Source organism: Aotus nancymaae, unplaced genomic scaffold (genome assembly GCF_030222135.1).
Source record: "Aotus nancymaae isolate 86718 unplaced genomic scaffold, 86718_ANA_hifiasm-v0.15.2.pri h1tg000015l_0, whole genome shotgun sequence".
Classification (NCBI taxonomy): Eukaryota; Metazoa; Chordata; class Mammalia; order Primates; family Aotidae; genus Aotus; species Aotus nancymaae.
The window spans coordinates 905,461-930,869 of record NW_026988426.1 but is presented as its reverse complement, the minus strand read 5'-3'; the positions used below and the strand labels follow the sequence as shown (position 1 = coordinate 930,869).

The 25,409-nt window shown below is 44.2% G+C and overlaps 1 protein-coding gene and 2 pseudogenes across 1 annotated transcript; 2 read left to right on the top strand and 1 right to left on the bottom strand.

The window, feature by feature from the left end:
* Nucleotides 1-8,194: 8,194 nt before the first annotated feature.
* Nucleotides 8,195-9,947, top strand: LOC105719461 (cell division cycle protein 16 homolog; annotated as a pseudogene).
* Nucleotides 9,948-11,000: 1,053 nt separating this feature from the next.
* LOC105719462 (ropporin-1-like) lies at nucleotides 11,001-12,706 on the bottom strand (annotated as a pseudogene).
* Nucleotides 12,707-20,984: 8,278 nt separating this feature from the next.
* On the top strand, nucleotides 20,985-23,573 carry LOC105719411 (Krueppel-like factor 4). The gene has a single exon (XM_064376350.1). The coding sequence runs from the start codon at nucleotides 21,236-21,238 to the stop codon at nucleotides 22,667-22,669; it is 1,434 nt and encodes a 477-aa protein (XP_064232420.1). The 5' UTR covers nucleotides 20,985-21,235; the 3' UTR covers nucleotides 22,670-23,573.
* Nucleotides 23,574-25,409: the final 1,836 nt, after the last annotated feature.

Sequence of the window (25,409 nt, the reverse complement as noted above, 5' to 3'; positions counted from 1 at the left end):
GCCTTCCTGCCCTAATGAAACTCATCCCTTAGCCTGTGTCCTCCAAAGACACCTTTTCTCACTCTTTTCTAATCATACCCTCATGCCCAGTTCCCCTATTAAAACAAAATATTCTCCAAACTGTGGGGGCCACTCTCCAACTTACTGGCCCCCATACTCAAACCCATCACCCACCCACCTCCTACTGCCCCTCCTAACTGACCCTCAACCCCTTGTCTCAACCCCCTATCCCTCCTGATGTAGTTAATTCCTTAGTATGGGATACCTCTAAGCCTGTAGTGGCCAGACATCACACACCAGCTAAGATACTTCTTAAAAATCCTACCCACTTTCCCTCACATCCTCAGTTTCCCATCTCAAAAACCCACCACCAGGGCCTAAAGCCTATTATCACCTAACTCCTAGCACAGGGACTCCTTATTCCTACCAATTCCCCTTGCAACACTCCTATCTTGCCAGTCCAAAAGCCGTGCAGCTTTCACCTGGTTCAGGACCTGTGCCTTATCAATGAGGCAGTAATTCCCCTCCACCCTATAGTTCCTAATCCATACACCCTATTATCAAACATTCCCTCCACTACTTCTCATTTTACAGTCCTTAACCTCAAGGATGCCTTCTTTACCATTCCTCTTCACCCTAAGTCCTATTTCCTCTTTGCCTTTACTCAGACCGATCCAGACACTAACCTCTCATAGCAGTTAACCTGGATGGTCCTGCCCCAGGGCTTTAGAGACAGCCCTCACATATTTAGACAAGCATTAGCAGCTGACCTGACCTCTTGCCCCCTTCAGCCTAGTCTCCTCTTACAGTACGTGGACAACCTGCTGCTTTGCAGCCCTTCCCTCTCCATGTCACGGCAGCATACTGCCGCTCTCCTTAATTTTCCTTGGGTCTAGGGAATACCGGATTTCCCCCTCCAAAGCACAGCTGTCGGTCACCTCAGTAATCTATTTAAGTATTCACCTTACTCCCCAAATTAAGGGCTTAAAAACAGTCAAAAGGCACTACTTGCACTGCAGCCCCCCAAAACAGCTAACAAAATCCTCTCCTTTCTAAAATTTGTGGGATTTTTTCATCACTGAATTCCTAACTTCGCTACTCTGGCTAAGCCCTTGTATGCGGCAGCCAAAAATACCCCCAGGAAACATAGCTAATATTCCAGTCCTATACCTGCATTGTCCCTAAAGTTATAAAACAACTTGGCTCTGTGAGCCATACAATCCTAGAAAATAAAGCCACCCTAACTAACCAAATCAAACCCTCAAATAACACCTCTCATCCTTTCTCCTAGTTAACTCTAGTACAGCAGGGAGCCAACATGTTAAACTTAACCAAAACCGTAAACCTCACTCACTGCTTTTTATGTGCCTCTCTTAACAACCCCCCCTTAGCTGCAGTTCCCCTCCGGACCGGATTCAACCTGTCACTAACGCCCACAGGACCTAACACCACCTTAACAGGAATCCCCTTATTCAATATACACTCCCAGTCTCTCTCTCTATGTTACAGGACAGTTAACAACCCCAGCCTCAGGTGCAACACCACAGTAAATGTAAAATCTTCCCTTTATGCGCCTCCAGGGGGATACTTTTAGTGTAATGGAACCCTAACCAAAGTTATCAAAACATCCTTCATGTTCCCCTGTGTTCCCGTCACCCTAGTCCCACAGTTAGAAGTGTATGGACAATCCAAGTTTCTGTCCCTCATTGCACCATCCCCTAATCACCAGGACAAACAAGCAGTCTTCCTCCCAATAGTAATAGGCCTCTCTTTAGCATCCTCTGTAGCAGCAGCTGAAATAGGAAGTGAAGCCATGGGCTACAGTGTCACTTCAGCTGCTCAACTGGAGGACAAGCTCCGTGTGGCCATTAAGGCATCAGCCGCCTCTCTGGCATCCCTCCAGTGGCAAATAACATCACTCGCTCAGGTAACTCTCCAAAACCGGTGGACCCTAGACCTGTTAATGGCAGGAAAAGGGGGTACCTGTCTGTTTCTCCAGGAATAGTGTTGCTATTACATCAATGAAACAGGCCTAATAGAAGAAAATGTCAATACTCTCTACCACCTCCAAGAAAACCTCTAAAGGAAACAGAATACACCGGGCTCTTCCCTTAACTGGTGGCATTCTCCCATATTTACCTGGCTAGCTCCCATTATCATTCCCCTTATCATGGTATGCCTTCTACTAATGTTAGCTCCGTTCTTTCTCAGGTTTTTACAAGTTCACATAAAAAAATCTCCAGAGTGGCTGTAAATCAGATGCTACTTCACCCCTATGTCCAACTCCCAACCAAGGCACCGGCCAACTAACCTCCCCACTCTGCCCCTGTTCAGCAGGAAGTAGCCAGAAAGAAGCAGCATCCTATATCATCAAAAAGGTTGGGATGTAAGGCCAGCTGCCTCACCGGGAGCTAAATGGACACACTTATCTCTCCCCATACCGGCCTCTCCATGCTGACACACTTATCTCTCCCCATGCTGGCTTCTCTATGCTGGCTCCCCACACCCACTCCTATCTGGTCTCTCTATGCAGGCTCCATACACCCACTCCTGCATTCCTCACTCGACTCCTTCAAAATTTAAAAAGCCCACCAAAGATTTGTCCAACGGCAGCTTAACATTGACCTCCCCAGCCAGTCAGCCCACCAGTAGTCCCGCCTGGCAACCAATGGCAGCTCGCCCCATCAGCACCTTGACTTCCCCTCACCAATGAAACTGTCTCTCTTTGTTTCCCTAGTGATCAATCAAACCCCCTCACCAATGAAACTCACCAATGAAACTGCTCTTTGTTTCCCTAATAATCAATCAACCCTCCTCACCAATGAAACTGTCTGCTCTTTGTTGCCCTAAAGACCAATCAATTACCTCCACTCCCTATAAAACCCTGCATGCTGAGAAGCCCAGTGTGACTTCTCTGGCCCCTTCCCAGACCACAGAACCTCACCCGGGAGCTGAATAAATTGGATTCTCATTTTCTCACACTGGCCTCAGTTTCCTCATTTTGACTTGGCAATATACCTTACAAGGAAAATAAACTCCAACCAAGAAATTTATATCCTGCCAAAGTAAGCTTTTTAAGAAAAAGAGAAATAAAATCATTTACTAGAAAAGTAACCACAATCAAGTAGGCATTATTTGTGGGATGCAAGACTGATAAACATCCACATTTAATAAATATGATTCACCATATAAACAGAATTAAAAGCAAAAAAATATATGCATGATTATCTCAATAGACTCCTGAAAAGCTTTTGATAAAATCCAACATCTCTTCATAATAAAAACCCTCAAGAGGCTAGGCATAGAAGGAACATACCTCAAAATAATATGAAAAACCCATGAAATAATATGAAAAACCTATGAAAAGCCAACATCATACTGAACAGGCAAAAGCTGGAACCATTCCCCTTGAGAACTGGAACAAGATGAGGAGGCCCACTCTCACCACTTTTATTCAGCACAGTATAGGAAGTCCTAGCCAGAGCAGTCAAGAGAAAAAAATGAAAGATATCCAGATAGAAGAAAAAGGAATCAAACTATCTCTCTTTGCTAAAAATATGGTTCTATATCTGAAAATCCCTAAAGACTCTGCCAAAAAGCTCCTAGACCTGATCAATGATGTCAGTATAGTTTCAGGATATAAAAATCAAGGTATGAAAATCAGTAGTACTTCTATACATTAGTAATATTTAAACTGAGAGCAAAATCAAGAATGCAATCCCATTTAAAATAGCCAAACAGAAAAACAAAAATACCCAAAATACATTTAACCAAAGAGGTGAAGGATCTCTACCAGGAGGACTACAAAGCACTGTGAAAAGAAATAATAGATGACATAAACAAATGGAAAAACCTCTCATGCTCATGGATTGGAAGAATCAATATTGTTAAAATGGCCATACAGGCCAAAGCAATCTATAGATTCAGTGCTATTTCTATCAAGACACCTATGTCCTTTTTCACATAATTAGAAAGAAAACTACTCTAAAATTCATATGGAATCAAAAAAAGAGCTGAAATAGTAAAAGCAATTTTAGGCAAAATAACAAAGCCAGAAACATCACATTACCTGACTTCAAACCATAACATAAAGCTACAGTAACCAAAACAGCATGGTAGTTGTACAAAAGCAGACACATAGACTAATGGTACTGAATAGAGAACCCAGAAATAAAGCTGCATGTCTACAGCCATCTGATCTTTAACAAAGTCAACCAAAATAAGCAATGAGGAAAGGACACCCTGTTCAATAAATGGTGCTGGGACGCTGGCTAGCTATATGACAAAGAATGCAACTGGACTCCTACCTTTTACCACATACAACAATTAACCAAGACAAATGAAATATTTAAAGATAAGACCTCAAACAATAAGAATCTTAGAGGAAAACCAAGGAAACACCATTCTGGACATGAGACGGGAAATAACATATGACTAGGAAAAACAAAAATTGACAAATTAAACTCAAAAGCTTTTAAAGGTAAATAAGAGCTGTTCCTGGCTCCCCTAACACTGAGGCCACTGCCAGTATCCAAATGGTCGGAGACCTTCTCTGCCCCTTTGAACCCAAACACTGATATGAGCATTGATTATGGATTTCTTGAGGTCATTACACCAGACTGCCAGCTTGGGCTGGGTCACTGGCTCTCCCTTCAGACCTGAGCTATGGCAGCAGGCAGCATACTAGTGGTACACCTGTTAAGCTTCAGTGTCCTGCCCAGGAAACCTCACCTCTTGTGTCTCCACATCAACAGGGACCCTGCAGACCTCCCTTGACACCTGCTTAGTTTGCAGCAGCCACACACAAAATCCCCTGGGATTCATTTGCTAGACCCAGGGAATTTCACAGGGTTCCCAGTAGTCTAGCCCTCAGTAAGTCTTCTTGTAATGGAAAGAAGAGTGCAGCACCCCAAGGGAGATCCTGTTCAGATAAAGGAGACCAGAGTGTGTGCTTTTCTGCATTGAAGAACGCTCCACTTGTGGGCTGAGGGTGACTTCCAGTACATAAGTGATCACTGTGCTTTGCTTTGCAGGAGAGCAAAATGACTTTACCCCAGTAGTCAGGTGGCTTGAGCATGGACGTGGAAATTGGGACTTCTCTTTCCTCCCAGCTACTGTATCAGGCACAGCCACTGTGTCTCGCAAAGATCCACAGTCACACACCAGAAGACAGCAACTTTAGGGCAATTAAGAGCAGCCGCATGTCCCACTGGCAGTGCATCCCCACTGGCAGCTGCATTTCTACTGGCATTGAGCCCTCAGGACCCAGGCTTATGTGAAAGGCATGGCCCCTCCTCCTCCACGTGGAGCAGCAGCATTCCTGCAGCATAGAGCAGGAGAAACAAAAAGCTGTGTGGTTTGTGCTGAGAGAGAATGCCTTGCACAGAAGACATCTTGAAGCTGAGCTGCAAGACAGGCACCTGTCACAGTGCTTGACTACATTGCAGCCTGGAAATAGACAGTGGTGTCCATCTGATCTGAGTGTTGCAAGCACCAGGACAGAGGAATGACGGGAAGGTGAATCATATTCCTGCCTGCCCAGGCCATGGAGCTGGGGAAGCCACCTCCCCCCACCTCCTTTGAAGACCTCAGGACATTTCACTAGGAGCTTCTCCCAAAACCCCATCAGAGCTGGTACTTGTACCTGCCATTGGGATATCAAAGGGCAGACTTTATAGTTTAGCTCTACCCAGCCTGGTCCTCACCTCAGGGGCTGAGCAAGGAGCTCAGGTCACTGCGTATTTTACAGCCCAGCCCATTGACTGAAGCAATAGGAAGCTACTCCCAGTAAACAAAGATCAAGTGTCTATTCATCTGCTTTTGCCACAGCAGGCTGTTTCCCATAAGTGCTGCCTTCTGGCTTGCAGGTTGAACTGCACAAACCCATACAAAACCTGCTGATACAAGTGCACTGCCCCGGGGAACAAGATAAGCTTCCTGAGTGAGCCCTTCACCATCCCAGCCCCACAGGAGGCAGTGAGACTGTGCGCACACACAGTACATCATTGCCAAAAACAGCAATTAAGAAAGCCTCTTCAAAAAGGGTAGCTATACCCGAGCAACTCAGAGTCTTTGCCACTGAAAGAACCCAGACCCCAAACCAAATAAACCCACACAACAAACATTATAGTCACATCATCAGCAGGGAAAAATCCCATCCACATGAAAGTAAATTCAAAAAGAAGAAGAAATAGTTTATGTAGATGAGAAGGATCCAGAGAAACAGCTCTGGAAATCTGGAAAAAAGTATTACAACAGCCCTAGAAGATCACATGAACTCTCCAGCAGTGGAGCCTAACCAAAATGAAATATATGAACTATCAGATAAACAACTCAAAATATTGATTTTAAAGAAACTCAGTGAAATCCCAGAAAAGGCAGAAAGCCAACAAAAATGAATGAATATATGAATGGAAAATTTACTACAGAGATAGATATTTTAAGAAAGAAAAAAAAGGAGTTGTGGACAAAATAGCCAAATATAAACAGCTCCGGTCTGCAGCTCCCAGTGAGATCAATGCAGAAGGTGGGGGATTTCTGCATTTCCAGCTGAGGTGACTGGCTCATCTCATTGGGACTGGTTCGACAGTGGGTGCAGCCCACGGAGGGTGAGTTGAAGCAGGGTGGGGTGTCACCTCACCTGGGACGTGCAAGGGGTCAGGGAACTCCCTCCCCTAGCCAAGGGAAGCCCTAAGAGACTGTTTTCATGAGGAATGGTGCAGTCCAGCTCAAATACTACGCTTTTCCCACGGTCTTCACAACCCGCAGACCAGGAGATTCCTTCGGGTGTGTACACCACCAGGACCCTGGGTTTCAAGCACAAAATTTGTTGGCCATTTGGGCTGAAGCCAGTGAGCCAAGTGGTCTAGCTCAGCGGATCCCACCCCCATGAAGCCCAGCAAGCTGAGATCCACTGGCTTGCAATTCTTGCTGCCAGCACAGCAGTCTGAAGTCAACCGGGGACAGTGGAGCTTGGTGGAGGGAGGGGCATCCACCATTACTGAGGCTTGAGTAGGCAGTTTTCCCTCACAGTGTAAATAAAGCCACCAGAAAGTTAGAACTGGGTAGAGCCCACCGCAGCTTAGCAAAGCCACCGCAGCCAGACTGCCTCTCTAGATTCCTCCTCTCTGTGCAGGGCATCTCTGAAAGAAAGCAGCATCCTCATTCAGGGGCTTATAGATAAAACTCCCATCTCCCTGAAACAGAGCACCTGGAGGAAGGGGTGCTGTGAACACAGTTTCAGAAGACTTAAATGTTCCTGCCTGCTGGCTCTGAAGAGAGAAGCAGATCTCCCAGCACAGCACTTGAGCTCTGCTAAGGGACAGACTGCCTCCTCAAGTGCATCCCTGACTCCCATGCCTCCTGACTGGGAGACACTTCCCAGCAGGTGTGGACAGACACCCCATACAGGAGAGCTCCAGCTGGCATCTGGCGGGTACCCCTCTGGGACGAACCTTCCAGAGGAAGGAACAGGCAGCAATCTTTGCTGTTATGCAGCCTCCACTGGTGATACCCATGCAAACAGGGTCTGGAGTGGACCTCTAGCAAACTCCAGCAGACTTGCAGCAGAGGGCCCTGACAGAAGGAAAACTAACAAACAGAAAGGAAGAGCATCAACGTCAACAAAGAGGACATCCACACAGAAATCCCATCCAAAGGTCACCAACATCAGAGATCAAAGGCAGATAAATTCATGAAGATGAGGAAAAACCAGGGCAGAGGCTAAAAATTCCAAAAACCAGAACACCTCTTCTCCTCCAAAGGATCACAGCTCTTTGCCAGCAAGGGAACAAACCTGGATGGAGACTTAGTTTGATGAACTGACAGAAGCAGGCTTCAGAAGGTGAGTAATAACAAACTCCTCTGAGCTAAAGGAGCATGTTCAAACCCAATGCAAGGAAGCTAAGAACCTTGAAAACTGGTTAGAGAAATTGCTAAGTAGAATAATCAGTTTACAGAAGAACATAAATGACCTGATGGAGCTGAAAAACACAGAATGAGAACTTTGTGAAGCATACAAAGTTCAAAAAAAAAAAAAAAAAGGGCTCTCAGGCCCCAGCTCCTGCTGCACCCAGTGGAAGGGCCAACGTGGACCTTGGTCCCACAGCCTCCCTGACTCTGGGAAGCCTGGAGCTCTGCAGCAGTGCCTGATTCAGTGCCAGGGAAGAGGTGCCGGGGCAGGAATTCACATGGGGGCAGAACTCTTGGTACAGTACTACTAACTTCAGCAAGGGCAGCATAGGTGTCATTATGCTGCAAAAGAGCACCAGCAGGTCCATGATATTCTTGATATGGAAGAGCCAATCAACAAAAGATTATTTGAAAAATCCTTGAAGGATGAAAGTGGACTCAAAGATCCCTCCAGTGACTGGGAAATGTCACAGTCTTCAATAGAGTTCTATTTGTCTTCTCCCTGGGAAAATCTATGATGCCGTAGATAACCAAACCCTGGCTACCTACAGCTACAGAGAAACTTTGAAGCTCGATGTCTACTGTTTTGAAGCATTTAATCTTTTAACGTCACACATGTTGACAGCACAAGTAGAAAAAGAACTTCTTGAATCGCTACCTCTTAGCGAGCTCTGTAATGAAGAACAGGAATTGCTGCATTTTCTATTTGAGAACAAATTAAAAAATATATAATAAGCCTAGTGAAACGGTCATCCCTGAGTCTGTAGATGGCTTACAAGAGAATCTGGATGTGGTAGTGTCTTTAGCTGAGAGATATTATTATAATTGTACTTTAAAATGTGCTGCAAGCTTACTTCTGTAGTGATGGAGAAAGATCCTTTCCATGCAAGTTGTTTACCTGTACATATGGGACACTTGTAAAGCTGAATAAAGCCAATGAACTTTTCTTTCTCATAAACTGTGGATTTATAGCCTAGTAATCCTGTGTCTTGGTTTGCAGTGGAATGTTACTATCTCGTGGTTGGTCATAAAAATGAACGTGCCACAAGATATCTCAGCAAAGCCACAACACTTGAGACGATCTACGGACCTGCATGGATAGCCTATGGACATTCATTTGTGGTGGAGAGTGAGCATGACCAAGCGATGGCTGCTTCCTTCACAGCAGCACAGCTGATGGAAGGGTGTTGTTTGCCTATGTGGTATATTGGATTGGAATATGGTTTGACCAATAACTCAAAACTAGCTGAAAGTTTCTTCAGCCAAGCTCCAACCATCACACCAGAAGACCTTTTTGTTATGCATGAAGTCAAAGTGGTTGCATTTCAGAATGGAGAACGGAAAAATGGTTTCTTGATGCTTTGGAAAAAATTAAAGCAATTGGGAATGAGGTAACAGTTGACAAACGGGAACCTTTGTTGAACAACTTGGGGCATGTCTGAAGAAAACTTAAAAAGTACGCGGAGGCCTTGGACTACCACCGTCAGGCTCTGGTGTTGCTTCCTCAGAATGCATCCGCCTACTCTGCTATCGGATATATCCACAGTCTGATGGGCAACTTTGAAAATGCTGTGGACTACTTCCACACAGCCCTTGGTCTTAGGCAAGATGATATGTTTTCTGTTACAATGCTTGGTCATTGCATCGAAATGTACATTAGTGATTCTGAAGCTTATATCGGAGCAGACATTAAAGACAAATTAAAATGTTATGACTTTGATGTGAATACAATGAAGACACTAAAAAACATTATTTCACCTCCCTGGGATTTCGGGGAATTGGACATAGAAAAACAGACTGCAGAAGAAATGGGGCTTATGCCATTGGAAACCTCAAGGAAAACTCCTGATTCCAGACTTCCTTGGAAGAAACCTTTGAAATTGAAATGAATGAAAGTGACATGATGTTAGAGACATCTATGTCAGTCCACAGCATGTGACTCCAGTCAGTGTTCCTGGTCCCGCTGTCCCAGTGTAGGAACAGAGACCTGCCTTAAGAGACTGGATCTCACACCTTTGCAACAGATGTGTTCTGATTCTCTGAACCTACAAAGTAGTTAAACATAATGGAATAAAGAAGGTAAACAATTTTTAAAAAGCCCTTTTTGTTTTTTCATTTTTTTATTGCTGTTAATTCAAGGATAAAAGGTTGCATAAAATCCAATCTGTTCTAGAAATATAAGTGGCCTTTCCAGTACATAACATTTCAAATATCAAAGTATATGGTAAACATACAAATAAGGAGAAGGTAACATACCTCCTATGTACAGTACAGTATTTTAAATCATAAAATAAGCTCCATAAAGTACAACTGGCAAGTGATTCACAATGCAGCTCATACGTGGCTTATCAAAACTTTCACTTGAACAACTCAACTGCAGCTTAACAATTAATTTAATGTGGTCCAAAAATACCCAGATCAAATAAAATACATTTAATGAAAATAATTTCCTTTACTCGAACTTTCTTTCTAAATTAAAGCTTTCATCTACCCCTTCACACTCACCCCTTCCCCATAACCCTCACCCCTGAAAGAAAGTTTCAAAATGTACATTGGTGCTATAAATCTAAATGCTACTTATGAAGCATGAAATTAGGCTTCCTTTTTCTTCAAGTTTTTCTCTTGTCTAGCAATCTGTTAGACTTCTGAAACAAGACCAAATGTTTAGGTTCCTCTGCTGCATACCAACGTTACTCCACACAACAAAAATATATCATTTCTGCTCTGTGTTGAGGAATGGAAAAATGAAAAACCCCCAACCCCTTAACCCCTAGGACTATACAGTGGAAGCTGTTCATTGCTGATGAATGCAGCAGTCACCAAAAAATACACCCAATCTTCCAGATAACCTCAATGCACTTTAGGAAATCAAAAATTACCTGGAAGCAATTTAGTACATAGATTGGCTTTTTGAAAAAACTTGTTTTTAAAAACAGCAGCATTAAACTTAGTGACATGACACCGACGTGATCAATACCATCTTAACACACTCAGAATTCAGTCTTTCACATTATAACCAAGCATACTGGTAAACTGTTATAAAAGTGACTTTGCTACGAGAGACAGGTTAGGGAACAATTTTTTTTTCATGTTTGTTTATTGTTTATTAGTGTGTACCAGTTGTACAGGAAAATTGATTTTGGAGGGTATAATGGGTTTCAGTCATTCTGTCATACGATCACCTCTGTATCTTCTTTAAAATTGCCAAAATTGTGCTTTTACTCCAGCTGAACCCTGGGGTTTTGGGTAAAGTCATTGACTGTGATCATACCATCAGGACCAATTACGTCCTGTTCAGCGTAGCTTAGCATCCGGCTGAAGTGTGATGCTATCACCCCATCCAGTTCAGCAGTGTATGTGTAGAGAAATTAGAACGTGCTGAAAGGTATCGGGGCGGCCCACCATCATGGTCACATGATAAGACCTCACACAGTATCTTGAGAGTTTCGGTGATGGTAACTCCCAGAGCGTTGGAAGCAAGGGCTACAAACTTTAGCCACTAAATCTCCTCCGTGAAGCAATCCGCGTTCATCACAATATTAAACATCTTTTGGTAGATTCAGCGCCTTCCACATCGGGGTCAGCTCATCTACATGGAAGATCAGTCTGCCTGCAACCCGAGAATGCAGGGTCTTTGACAGCTCAGGCCTTAGTTCTGCCCAGTTGCACAAACCGACTTGCTCAGGCTGCTCTCTCACCTGATAACTCTCTCCACTGCACAGGGCCTCAAAATAGTCGGTTGCGAACCGGAGGAGGTCCTGCGGCTGCGCCAGGATGGCGGCCATCGTAAATCGCCTCAGCGTGTGGGAAAACTCCGGGGGGATGGTTGTTTGCTCATCTGTCTGAGCCATTGATTGGTTGATCTCGGGCTCGCTCCCAAACAGGCTGTCTGGCTTCAGGCGACACCTGGCGCCTGACCGCAGGCGAGAGATGTGGGGAGAGATCCAGTGCCTCCCACCCTTGGCAGAAGGAGACCAGTAGAAGCTAGGCGGGGAAGCCAACAGCGGCCGGGGGAACAGCAACAGCGGGGCACGACCACCGTTAGCATTAGGACCGTGAGCGCTCTGCCTTCGCCAGCTTGGAGGTGATGCTGATGCTACCAATCTGGACACAGCTTGAAAAGTGACATCTGAGACACGACCCAGTTCCCCCTCTGCCTGACCCTGGGGGAGGAGAAGGAACTCAGCAGATATTGGGATCTTGCTTAAATTTGAGGTGATTTCAGTTTAACTTGAACTAAATGGGACTTTGAGGCAAGTGCCAACTCATGGAGCATGTCTTCACCCATCCTGGATAAAGCTATTTAGTAGATGTTGAGAAATTCTTTTTACAAAAGGAATTAAGGGAGGAATGAGACAAATCTTCCTTACAGAGAAATCCAAATAATGTAAGTCAATGCAACCCTGTCCAGGAGGTGGAGTTTAATATCTCTTTTCTTTCCTCCCTATATAAGAAGAGGAGAAGAAAAGTAGCTCTGTGATGGAGAGACCTGGCAGCTGCCACCTTAGCCAACTGATCAAGGTCAACACCATCTGGGAGGCAGGAGTCTGGAGAGATGAGAACAATGCTTCACCTCAGGTGCTGGGAACCATCACCTCAGGATCCTCATGTGAAAAGCATCAGACTGACAATAAGTGGACATCCTGCAGAAAACCTGACCAGTACTCCTCAGAAGTTAAGGTCATGACACAGGGAGAGATGGAAGGAAGCTTTGAGCTGAGAAGACTAAGAAAATAACAATGTAGAATCCCAGAGAAGATCTTGTAACAGAAAGACACTGCTGTAAAGTTGTGAAATCTGAATAAGGTCCAGGATTAACAGTAAGGTACTCAGGTTGGTTTCTTAGTTTTGATGAATGTCCTGTGGTATTGGAAGATGTTCGATTTAAAGTGTGAGGTATATGGAAACTCTTTGGGATGCTTTTATAAATCTAAAATTTTCTAAAACTTTGAATAATTAGCCTTTGAATAATTAGTATAACACTGGGAAGCTGTACTGTACCAAGGGGGACCTTATGAGGCTATCTAAAATGACAGGAAGGAATTATTGTATCACTGAAGTTGTTTTATATTTTACTATCTCCTGCCAACTCTTCTCCAAAATAATTCTGTGCTAATCCATTGCATCTGGTGGGAAGATGCTGTGGACTTGGCTGCCCCAGGTATGGTCAATGAGATGTACTTTCTGTGAAGAATCTTAAAACAATAAAAATCGAATCAAATGCTGAATCGATCAAGTGGAAGAAAGGATATCAGAGACTGAGGAATAACTAAATGAAGTAAAGCATGAAGGCAAGATTAGAGAAAAAAGAATAAAAAGAAACAAACAAAGCCTCTAAGAAATATGGGACTATGTGAAAAGACCAAACCTACATTTGATTGGTGTACCTGAAAGTGATGTGGAGAATGGAACCAAGTTAAAATACTCTTCAGGATATTACCCAGGAGAACTTCCCCAGCCTAGCAAGGCAGGCCAACATTCAAATTCAGAAAATACAGAGAACACCACAAAGATACTCCTCAAGAAGAACAACCCCAAGACACATAATTGTCAGATTCACCAAGGTTGAAATGAAAGAAAAAATGTAAGGGCAGCCAGAGAGAAAGGTCGGGTTACCAACCAAGGGAAGCATATCAGACTAACAGCAGAGCTCTTTGCAGAAACCCTACAAGCCAGAAGAGAGTGGGGGCCTATATTCAACATTCTTAAAGAGAAGAATTTTCAACCCAGAATTTCATATCCAGCCAAACTAAGCTTCATAAGTGAAGGAGAAATAAAATCCTTTACAGACAAGAAAATGCTGAGATTTTGTGATGATCAGGCCTGCCTTACAAGAGCTCCTGAAGAAAGCACTAAATATGGAAAGGAAAAACCAGCCACTGCCAATAACATACCAAATTGTAAAGACCATTGACACTATGAAGAAACTGCATCAAGGAATGGGCAAAATAACCAGCTAGCATCATGATATCAGAATCAAATTCACATATAACAATATTAACCTTAAATTTAAATGGGCTAAATGCCCCAATTAAAAGACACAGACTGGCAAATTGGCTAGAGTCAAGACTCAACCATGTGCTGTATTCAGGAGACCCATCTCATGTGCAAGGACACACATAGGCTTAAAATAAAGGGATGGAGGAAGATTTAACAAGAAAATTGAAAAAAAAAAAAGCAGGGGTTGCAATCATAGTTTCTGATAAAAGACTTTAAACCAACAAAAATCAAAAAAGACAAAGAAGGGCATTAAATAATGGTAAAGGGATCAATGCAACAAGACCTTACTATCTTAAATATATATGCACCCAATACCTGAGAACACAGACTCACAAAGCAAGTTCTTAGGGACCTACAAAGAAACTTAGACTCCCACACAATAATACTGGGAGACTACTGAGTACCAGCTCAGCCAGGAGATCCCCACCCAGGTGGTGCTGAAGGCAATGAGAGGCAGACACCCAGAACAACAAAGTGGGTCTATCTGGGGTGCCAGCAGCCTATCGAGCTGAGACCCTCAGGGGCTGACAACATTCCAGGCTGAAGGCCCCAAGTAGACTCTGACCCACGTAGTTATTCTCTCTTAACAGGTGATCATTATTAATAAACAGGTGTTCTGTATTTACTTAACTCAAAAATATTCCAAGTAGGTAGCTGTTACCCACTTACCACTAATTACTAAAAGATATTCTCCACAAGGGAGCCACAGGGGCAGGGTAAACTTATTGTTTCTCAACATATTCCTCCTTTTTTGTTTTAACAAAGCTAGGTAAGCAAGCACAGCTCTATGATGGTGAAGCATTTCTCAGAGAATTCTGGATCTACACCTGCAGACTTCACAGAAACAAAACAAATTAATAACATAATCACAACAGCAATCAGATCCTCCAAGTGTTTTCATCCAAATTTTAGTGCTGCCAATCCATCAGCAGCTCTCCCAAACACCTCAGAGTCTGACTAACTGCCTACTCTTACATTTATTCCTTAAGGAATTGGGACCCAGAAATCTTTTGGGAAATCGGGCAGAGGTCATTCTTCTGTAAATACTTCCTGCTGAAAGGGGCATCGAGGGTCTTCTGGGTCCCCTCTCCTTGCTTGCTGTCTAAGGGCCTTTCCAGGTGATTTTTTTTCTCTCCTGATTATATTGTCTCATTACACCTTTAGAATTAATGACGTCTATCTGCAACTTTCCCACCACCACAAGACATGGGGGGTTTAACACAGTTCTGAATCCAAAGAGCTTTTATTTCTTCTAAACTTCTAATGAATGTAGAGTCCAGCCCTACAAGGTCCTGTAAGCCCCTCCCTGCTGGTGTGGAGACGAGAAACTGTGAAAATAGACACAAGACACAGAGATAGAGAAAAGAGTTTGGGCCCAGGGGTCCACTGCCAACCAAAATGCGGAGTCCGGCAGTGGCCCTGAGTGCCTGGACACTGACTTTTATTGAGTACAAAACATGGGGAAGGGTAAGTAGGGTGAAGTAATGCTGGTCAGCGATAGGGTCAGGTAAATCACGTGTTGTGGAGACAGGGGCTCAGGATTTTCAAGAGGCCGAGGTGAGGAGAAAACTTAAGGTATCAGCACTTTTTTCATACTTGTCAAGAAATATAACAAGGTCACTAAGATTTATGTTACTAATTCTTATCTTTTGAGAAAAAGAGGAACCAGGTGCAGAAGCAGAACATGAAAGTAGACATGGAACGTGACCGCTGAAGCGCAGCATCACATAGGGACAATTAAGCCCCCGGATGTCTGCGGGCCTCCCTGACAGCTGCCAGGCCTACCACAAGAGCTTGGAAGAGCGGAGTTTTCTCCTGACTCGCCCAATGAAGGAGACATCTTGGCCACCTTGGCCATCTCCTTCCCTAGCTGGCTAAAGAGCAGGTGCTTTCACAGCGCTGGTGCTGCCGCACAGCCGAGGCGCCCTCCAGCAGCCCTTATATGGCTGTGACAGAGGACTTAGAGCATCTTGCCTTAGGGTCACCTCTTTTTCCAATGCCACTTCAGTCCCATACCTCTTAACCTGAGACTTATTAGTAAGATTAAAGATTATATCATTATATATATATATACACACACACATATTTATGATTACATGTGAATAGCTATGTGATTATTTATGATTATATATAGGAATAACTATGTAACTATATCTCTAATTCTTTTCTAATTATATATTTATATGAGAGCAGACTGAGGCCTCACACCCTTGCCTCGGCTTCTGTGGGGTTTTCCTCCCACAAATGAATAAGAGTTAGGGCCTGATTCTCTATTATATTTTCCTTCCTAGACTTTTATTGGTTTTAGGGCCATAGGTATTTTTTCAAAGTTTCTTTGTATTCAACTCTTAACATTGGCCATACTATCTTTGGTCGTGGTTCTATTAATCCCCCATCTCTCCAGACAATAGAGTTGTTAATCTCAGTATGCATAAATTCTAAATAATTATAGTTCTTTATCCACAATCTGAATTCCATGTTACTACAAGAGGACTGACCGGTGCAATCAATGCTAAGTATCCCCTTAGGGGACCAAGAATCAATAATAATTCCATAGGAATTGTTGGCGCAGCACCTCAGCCTCTACCACAACACAATCTCTCCAGATTAATGTTTTTAACTTAGGGGACCACTCTTTACTTCATCTGTTTTCAGGTTTTGATGGCTGAAACATTGTTTTCCCTAGATTATTACAGAAAATACTAAGGCCAGAGATCATATGTCAATAAAGGAAGGAAAGAATACATGCCCCCCAAAAAATAAAAATAAATAAATAAAAAAAAAACATGCCCAGTATGTGAAACTCTTTTACTTCTACCCCAACTCCAGAAAGACTCACTTTAATGGTGATAACCATCATCATAACTACCATAACAGGCTCTCCTGCTTTCTTCAGTTTTTCCTCCGCTACTTGCGAAAGCTTCTTAATTTGACCCCAAGTCCTTGTGATGTTTGGCGTGTTCTCCTTGTGGGAACAGTACTCCACCTTGATGTTAGTCTCACCATCTCTGTGACTGGGGGGTCCTCTGCAAGTCTCTTTTAATTCCATTGTGAAAATATGGGAGCAATGTCCTTTTTCTAATTGTTCAGTAACTGAATTTTCCAAAGCCTCCAGTTTTTCTGTTAGTAGCCATTGCCCTATCCATATAGATTTATTTGTCATCCATTTCAAAGCGATAGGCTCTGGAGGCTTAACAATGGCCATCATCAAAAAGAATATCCTAAGTCCTGATAAGAATTTTGTCCTTTAATTTCTAAAGATTCCCTTGGACTCTTCTAATTTTTTTCCAATCCCATCCCAGAGGCACATAGCCCTTATCCTGCATCATTTGGTGGCCTGAGGGACTATATGATTTTTCAGGTATTAAAACCTGAGCTTCCCATTGCTGTAACAAATCTCTTCCCCATAAATTAACAGGGGTTTGCATTACAACAGGCTGAATAGTTCCAGGCTGGCCCTCAGGCCCCTCAAAGGTTAAAATGCAACTGCTTTGATGTACTTCAGAGGCCTGTCCTACTCCAAGCACATTGAACTGAGCATTTTCCATGGGTGAAGAAAGTGGCCAACATTCCCTGAATCGTAATCTCACATGTAGGACGTTTACCAGTAATTTGATTTACACAATATACTGCTCTGTCTTATCTGGTTGTACCTCCAAGTCCTCTTGTTCTTTCAGTTTCACTTTTTCCTATTTTCTCATATGGTATAACTAAAAGCTGTGCTATGCGTTCCCCAGGCTCAGCATTCCAAGGAATGGAGGAAGACACTACAATTTGAATTACCCCTATAAAGTTCGCACCAATAACTCCTGTATGAATTCTAACTCCTTGAGCAGTAAGACTAGATCTTCCTAGAAGTAAACCTATGATTCCAGGGGGTAAAGGGCCACAAACTCCTGTATATATTTTTTGCAGTTGCTCTCCTGGCAAGGTGCTTACTTTTTGAGAGCTGCGCAAATCTGCTGTGCTCCCAGCTGTGACGGGGAACAAGCATTGTATAGGGGTGAGGAAATAGCTCATACTGGACAGACCCCAGTTTGGATCGGGGCCTGAGATGGACCCCTCAACCTGTTTCCCTACATCAGATTTCATTCCTTGTTGAATTTTGAATGACATTGATTTGCCCAATGTCTTCCTTTTCTAGATCTGGGACACACCCCAGGCTCAGTACCCTTTTGCTTTAAAATATAAAGGCCTTGTTTTTTGTCCTTTTCTACATTCCTTTCCTGTATGACCTTTTTTCCCCCGACAATTGTAACACTCTCCTGGAAAAACCACATCCTTTTTAAGTCCAGCCATAGCTTGTGCCAGCAAAGTAGCTTTATGCAAATTTCCCCCTATTCCATCACATGCCTTGATGTAATCTACCAAGTGAACTTTCCCTTTAAGTGGCTGCAAAACAGCCTGGCACTCAGAATTAGCATTGTCAAATGCTAAGAAGCATAAAACAATATCCTGAGCCTCTGTGTCTGATACGGCCTTTCTCACGGCTTCTTGCAATCAAGCTATAAAGTCGGCATATGGTTCTTTTGGCCCCTGCTTAACAGCTCTAAAGGAAGGGTTTCTTTCCCCCACTTCCTGATGTAGTTTTCTCCCAAGCCCTTAAACATACTTTCCTAATTTGCTCTATAACTAAATCGGCCATAGTAGCTTGTGCCTGCAAAGAAGCCCCTGCACGAGTCCCTGTAAGCTGTTCCATGGCAATATTAATCACAGGCTAAACATTAACATCCATATTAGCTTGAATATTAGCTTCGTCAGTCCACCAGGTCTTAAACTGTAAAAACTGAAAAGGCAATAAACAAGTTTGGGTTAGAGAATCCCAGTCTATTGGAATCAGCTGGTAAGAAGTAGCTATGCTCTTTAATAATCCTGGCACAAACAGAGACCCAGGCACATACTGGCTGACGGCCTGTTTAAACTCCTTCAGCAATTTGAAGGGAAAGGACTCAAAAGCAACCCATACTTGCCCCTGCTGATCTTGACAGTGTACAACAACTGGAAATTGCTTTGCCTCCAAATCTCCCTCTTTTCTCACTTGTTGAATTCTGGCTTGAGGAAACCAGTTACCGTATTAGGAGCAACAGGAGCAGCCAATTTCATTTTTGGGGTAGCTTCCAACTCCTTTAATGGAGAAATATCAGGAGGATCTGGCTGTCCTTCAACAAGATACTGAGTAGGGGGCTGAGAGGCACACCCTTTCCTCATTTGACTTCTCATTTTTTTGCTCTATAATTTCTTTACATACTTCCTCACACTCCCTTTCCTATCCTGAATCCTTCTCCTCATCTTTTGTCTGAAACAGCTCCAGGGCAGAACTCACCAAAGCCCAAACAGACCACACTGGAATATAAATATCCTTTACTCCTTCTCTTTGTACCTTCCTTAAAGTAGTACCCACTTTTCCCCATTCTTCTACGCTCAATGCTCCCGGCTCAGGGAACCAGGGACAAAATTCCACAACCACATCAAAAAACTGTGTTAAGCTGTCAGTACCAGCTTTAATTCCTCCTCTTATAAGCAGCTGACAAAGCAAACCAGAACAAGCTTCTCGCTTGCTCAACCCTTGTCCCATGTTACCCCAATATTACCAAGCTCCCCCAGCTCACCCTGGGAGATTTTTTCAAGAGCTCTCTGGCTAATTCCAAGCTCCCCCAACTAACCCTGGGAGATTTTTTCAAGAGTTCTCAGGCTAATTCCAAACTCCCCAACTTACCCTGGGGATTTTTTCCAGGAGTACTCAGGATACCTTCAGCTTAGCCTCTCCTCTCTCCATTGCTCAGGCAACTCTTCATCCCAGGTTCGAGCCTCACGTCTGGGTCCACATACCAAGTACCAGCTCGGCCTGGAGACCACCACCCAGGCGACACTGAAGGCAATGAGAGGCAGACACCCAGATAGAACAGCAGAGTGGGTCTATCTGGGGTGCCAGCAGCCTATCGAGCTGAGAGCCTCAGTGGCTGACAGCATTCCAGGTTGAAGGCCCCCGAGCACATTCTGACCCACGTATTTATTCTCTCTTAACAGGTTATCATTATTAATAAACAGGTGTTCTGTATTTACTCATAACTCAAAAATGTTCCAAGTAGACCGCTGTTACCTGCTTACCACTAATTACAAACTAAAAGGTATTCTCCACAAGGCAGCCATGGGGCAGGGTAAACTTAATGTTTCTCAACAGGAGATTTTAACACCCCACTATCAATATTAGACAGATCGAGACAGAAAATTAACAAGGATATTCAGGACTTGAACTCAGCTCTGGACCAAGAGGACCTAATAGACATCTACAGACCTCTCCACCCCAAATCAACAGAATATACATTCTTCTCAGCACCACATCGCCCTTATTCTAAAATCAACCACATAATTGGAAGTAAAACACTCCTCAGCAAATGAAAAAGAACAGAAATCATAACAAACAGCCTCTCAGACTACAGTGCAATCAAATTAGAACTCAGAATTTAAAAACTCACTCGAAACCACACAATTACATGGAAACTGAACAATCTGCTCCTGAATCACTACTTGGTAAATACCGAAATTAAAGCAGAAATAAATAACTTTCTTGAAACCAATGAGAACAAAGATACAATGTACCAGAATACATGGGACACAGCTAAAACAATGTTTAGAGGGAAATTTGTAGCACTAAATGCCCACAGGAGAAAGCAAAGGGTATCTAAAATTGACATTTTAACATCACAATTAAAAGAACTAGAGAAGCGAGTTCCCCTGCCGGAGAGGAAAAGGAGCGGGCGCGCGGGGAGTAGAGGCGGTGGCGGGCAACGGCGGCACTTAGAGCCGCCGAGTGACCCTCCCCGCCCCTTCGGACCCCCACCCACCTACCCGCCCGTGGCCCACGCCCATGGCCGCGCGCGCCCGGCACAGCTCCCCGGACTCCGCGCCTCGAGTCGCCGACCAGTTCGCAGCTCCGCGCCACCGCGGCCAGTCTCACCTGGCGGCACCGCCCGCCCACCGCCCCGGCCACAGCCCCTGCGCCCACGGCAGCACCCGAGGCGACTGCGACAGCGGTGGAGGACGCTGCTGAGTGAAAGAGAGCACAGCTCGGCCACCGGACCTACTTACTCGCCTTGCTGATTGTCTATTTTTATGAGTTTACAACTTTTCTAAGAACTTTCGTATACAAAGGAGCTTTTTTAAAAGGACGCTTCCGATTTATATTTAAACCAAAGAAGAAGGATCTCGGGCAATTTGGGGTTTTGGATTTTGGCTTCGTTTCTAAGTCTTCTCTTCGTTGATTTTGGGGCTCGGATGCCCCAGCTGCTTCGGGCTCCCGAGGACCTTCTGGGCCCCCACATTAATGAGGCAGCCACCTGGCGAGTCTGACATGGCTGTCAGCGACGCGCTGCTCCCATCTTTCTCCACGTTCGCGTCTGGCCCCGCAGGAAGGGAGAAGACACTGCGTCAAGCAGGTGCTCCGAATAACCGCTGGCGGGAGGAGCTCTCCCACATGAAGCGACTTCCCCAGGTGCTTCCTGGCCGCCCCTACGAACTGGCGGCGGCGACTGTGGTCACAGACCTGGAGAGCGACGGAGCCGGTGCAGCTTGCGGCGTTAGCAACCTGGCGCCCCTACCCCGGAGAGAGACGGAGGAGTTCAACGATCTCCTGGACCTGGACTTTATCCTCTCCAATTCACTGTCCCATCTGGAGTCTGTGGCCGCCACCGTGTCCTCCTCAGCATCAGCGTCTTCCTCGTCGTCCCCGACGAGCAGCGGCCCTGCCAGCGGGCCCTCCACCTGCAGCTTCAGCTACCCGATCCGGGCCGGGAGCGACCCGGGCGTGGCGCCGGGCAGCACGGGTGGAGGCCTCCTCTATGGCAGGGAGTCCGCTCCCCCTCCGACGGCTCCCTTCAAACTGGCGGACATCAACGACGTGAGCCCCTCGGGTGGCTTCGTGGCCGAGCTCCTGCAGCCGGAGTTGGACCCGGTGTACATTCCCCCGCAGCAGCCGCAGCCGCCAGGTGGCGGGCTGATGGGCAAGTTCGTGCTGAAGGCGTCTCTGCCCCCTGGCAGCGAGTACGGCAGCCCGTCGGTCATCAGCGCCAGCAAAGGCAGCCCTGACGGCAGCCACCCGGTGGTGGTGGCGCCCTACAACGGCGGGCCGCCGCGCATGTGCCCCAAGATCAAGCAGGAGGCGGTCTCCTCGTGCACCCACTTGGGCGCTGGACCCCCTCTCAGCAATGGCCACCGGCCGGCTGCACACGACTTCCCCCTGGGGCGGCAGCTCCGCAGCAGGACTACCCCGACTCTGCGTCCTGAGGAACTGCTGAGCAGCAGGGACTGTCACCCTGCCTTGCCGCTTCCCCCTGGCTTCCATCCCCACCCGGGGCCCAATTACCCATCCTTCCTGCCTGACCAGATGCAGCCGCAAGTCCCACCGCTCCATTACCAAGAGCTCATGCCACCCGGTTCCTGCATGCCGGAGGAGCCCAAGCCAAAGAGGGGAAGACGATCTTGGCCCCGGAAAAGGACCGCCACCCACACTTGTGATTATGCGGGCTGCGGCAAAACCTACACAAAGAGTTCCCATCTCAAGGCACACCTGCGAACCCACACAGGTGAGAAACCTTACCACTGTGACTGGGACGGCTGTGGATGGAAATTCGCCCGCTCAGATGAACTGACCAGGCACTACCGTAAACACACTGGGCACCGCCCGTTCCAGTGCCAGAAATGCGACCGAGCATTTTCCAGGTCGGACCACCTCGCCTTACACATGAAGAGGCATTTTTAAATCCCAGACAGTGGATATGACCCACACTGCCAGAAGAGAATTCAGTATTTTTGACCTTTCACACTGTCTTCCCAAGGAGGGGAGGAGCCCAGCCAGAAAGCACTACAATCATGGTCAAGTTCCCAGCTGAGTCAACTTGTGAGTGGATAATCAGGAAAAATGACGAATCTAAGACAAAAATCAAAGAACCGATGGGGTCTGTGACTGGATTTTCTATCATTCCAATTCTAATTCCGACTTGAATATTCCTGGACTTACAAAATGCCAAGGGGGTGACTGGAAGTTGTGGATATCAGGGTATAAATTATATCCGTGAGTTGGGGGAGGGGAGACCAGAATTCCCTTGAATTGTGTATTGATGCAATATAAGCATAAAAGATCGCCTTGTATTCTCTTTACCTTCTAAAAGCCATTATTATGATAGAAGAAGAGGAAGAAATTCAGGTACAGAAAACATGTTTAAATAGCCTAAATGATGGTGCTTGGTGAGTCTTGGTTCTAAAGGTACCAAACGAGGAAGCCAAAGTTTTCAAACTGCTGCATACTTTGACAAGGAAAATCTATATTTGTCTTCCGATCTACATTTATGACCTAAGTCAGGTAATGCACCTGGTTTACTTCTTTAGCATTTTTATGCAGACAGTCTGTTATGCACTGTGGTTTCAGATGTGCAATAATTTGTACAATGGTTTATTCCCAAGTATGCCTTAAGCAGAACAAATGTTTTTTTCTATAGTTCCTTGCCTTAATAAATATGTAATATAAATTTAAGCAAATGTCTATTTTGTATATTTGTAAACTACAAAGTAAAATGAACATTTTGTGGAGTTTGTACTTTGCATACTCGAGGTGAGAATTAAGTTTTAAATAAACCTATAATATTTTATCTGAAAAAAAAAAAGAACTAGAGAAGCAACAGCAAACAAATTCAAAATCTATCAGAAGACAAGAAATAACTAAGATCAGAGGAGAAATGAAGGAGATAGAGACATGATAAACCCTTCAAAAAATCAATTAATTCAGGAGGTGTTTTTTTGAAAACATTAACAAAACAGATCGACTGCTAGCCAGACTAATAAAGAAAAGAAGAGAGAAGAATCAATTAGACACAATAAAAAATAATAAAGGGGCTATCACCACTGATCCCACAGAAATACAAACTACTATCAGAGAATACTATAAACACCTCTATGCAAATAAACTTGAAAATTTAAAAGAAATTGATACATGCCGGACACATACATCCACCCATGATTAAACCAGAAAAAAGTCAAATCCCAGAATACACCAATAATAAGTTCTGAATTTGAGGCAGTAATTAATAGCCTACCAACCAAAAACAGCCCAGGACCAGATAAATTCACAGCTGAATTCTACCAAATGTAAAAAGAGTAGCTGTTACTATTTCTTCTGAAACTATTCCAAACAATAGAAAAAGAGGGACTCCTCTCTACCTCATTTTATGAGTCCACCATTATCATGATACCAAAACCTGGCAGAGACACAACAAAAAAAGAAAATTTCAGGCCGATATCCCTGATGAACATCGATGCAAAAATTCTCAATAAAATACTGGCAAACCAAATCCAGCACCACATTAAAAAGCTTATCCACCACAATCAAGTCAGCTTCATCCCTGGGATGCAAGGCTGGTTCAACATATGCAAATCAATACATGTAATCCATCACATAAACAGAACCACTGACAAAAACCACGTGATCATCTCAATAGATGAAGAAAAGGCTTTTGATAAAATTCAACACCCCTTCATGATAAAAACTCTCAATAAATTAGGTATTGATGGAACATATCTCAGAATAAAAAGTGCTAGTTATGACAAATCAACAGCCAATATCATACTGAATGGGCAAAAGCTGGAAGCTTTCCCTTTGAAAGACAAGGATGCCCTCTCTCACCACTCCTATTCAACATAGTATTGAAAGATCTGTCCAGGGCAATCAGACAAGAGAAAGAAATGAAGTGTATTCAAATAGAAGGAGAGGAAGTCAAATAGTCTCTGTTTGCAGATGACATGATTGTATATTTAGAAAACCCCATCATCTCAGCCCAAAATCTCCTTAAGCTGATCAGCAACTTCAGCAAAGTCTCAGGATACAAAATCAACATGCAAAAATCACAAGCATTCCTATACACCAATAATAGACAAACAGAGAGCCAAATCATGAGTGAACTCCCATTCACAATTGCTACAAAGAGAATAAAATACCTAGGAATACAACTTACAAGGGATGTGAAGGACCTCTTCAAGGAGAACTACAAACTACTGCTCAAGGAAATAAGAGAACAGAGAACACAAACAAATGAAAAAAAAATTCCATGCTCATGGATAGGAAGAATCAATATCGTGAAAATGGCCATACTGCCCAAAGTAATTTATACATTCAATTCTATCCCCATCAAGCTACCATTGACTTTCTTCATATAATTAGAAAAAAACTACCTTAAATTTCATATGGGACCAAAAAAGAGCCTGTATGGCCAAGACATCCTAAGCAAAAATAACATAGCTGGAGGCATCACATTAACTGACTTCAAACTATATTACAAGGTTACAGTAACAAAAACAGCATGGTACTAATACCAAAACAGATACATAGACCAGTGGAACAGAACAGAGGCCTCAGAAATAATGCCACACATCTAAAATCATTTGATCTTTGACAAACCTGATAAATACAAGCAATGGGGAAAGGAATCCCTATTTAATAAATGGTGTTG

What these genes read in the sequence shown, in the direction of transcription:
- LOC105719411 (XM_064376350.1), top strand. Translation starts at nt 21,236, where the DNA reads ATGAGGCAGCCACCTGGCGAGTCTGACATGGCTGTCAGCGACGCGCTG.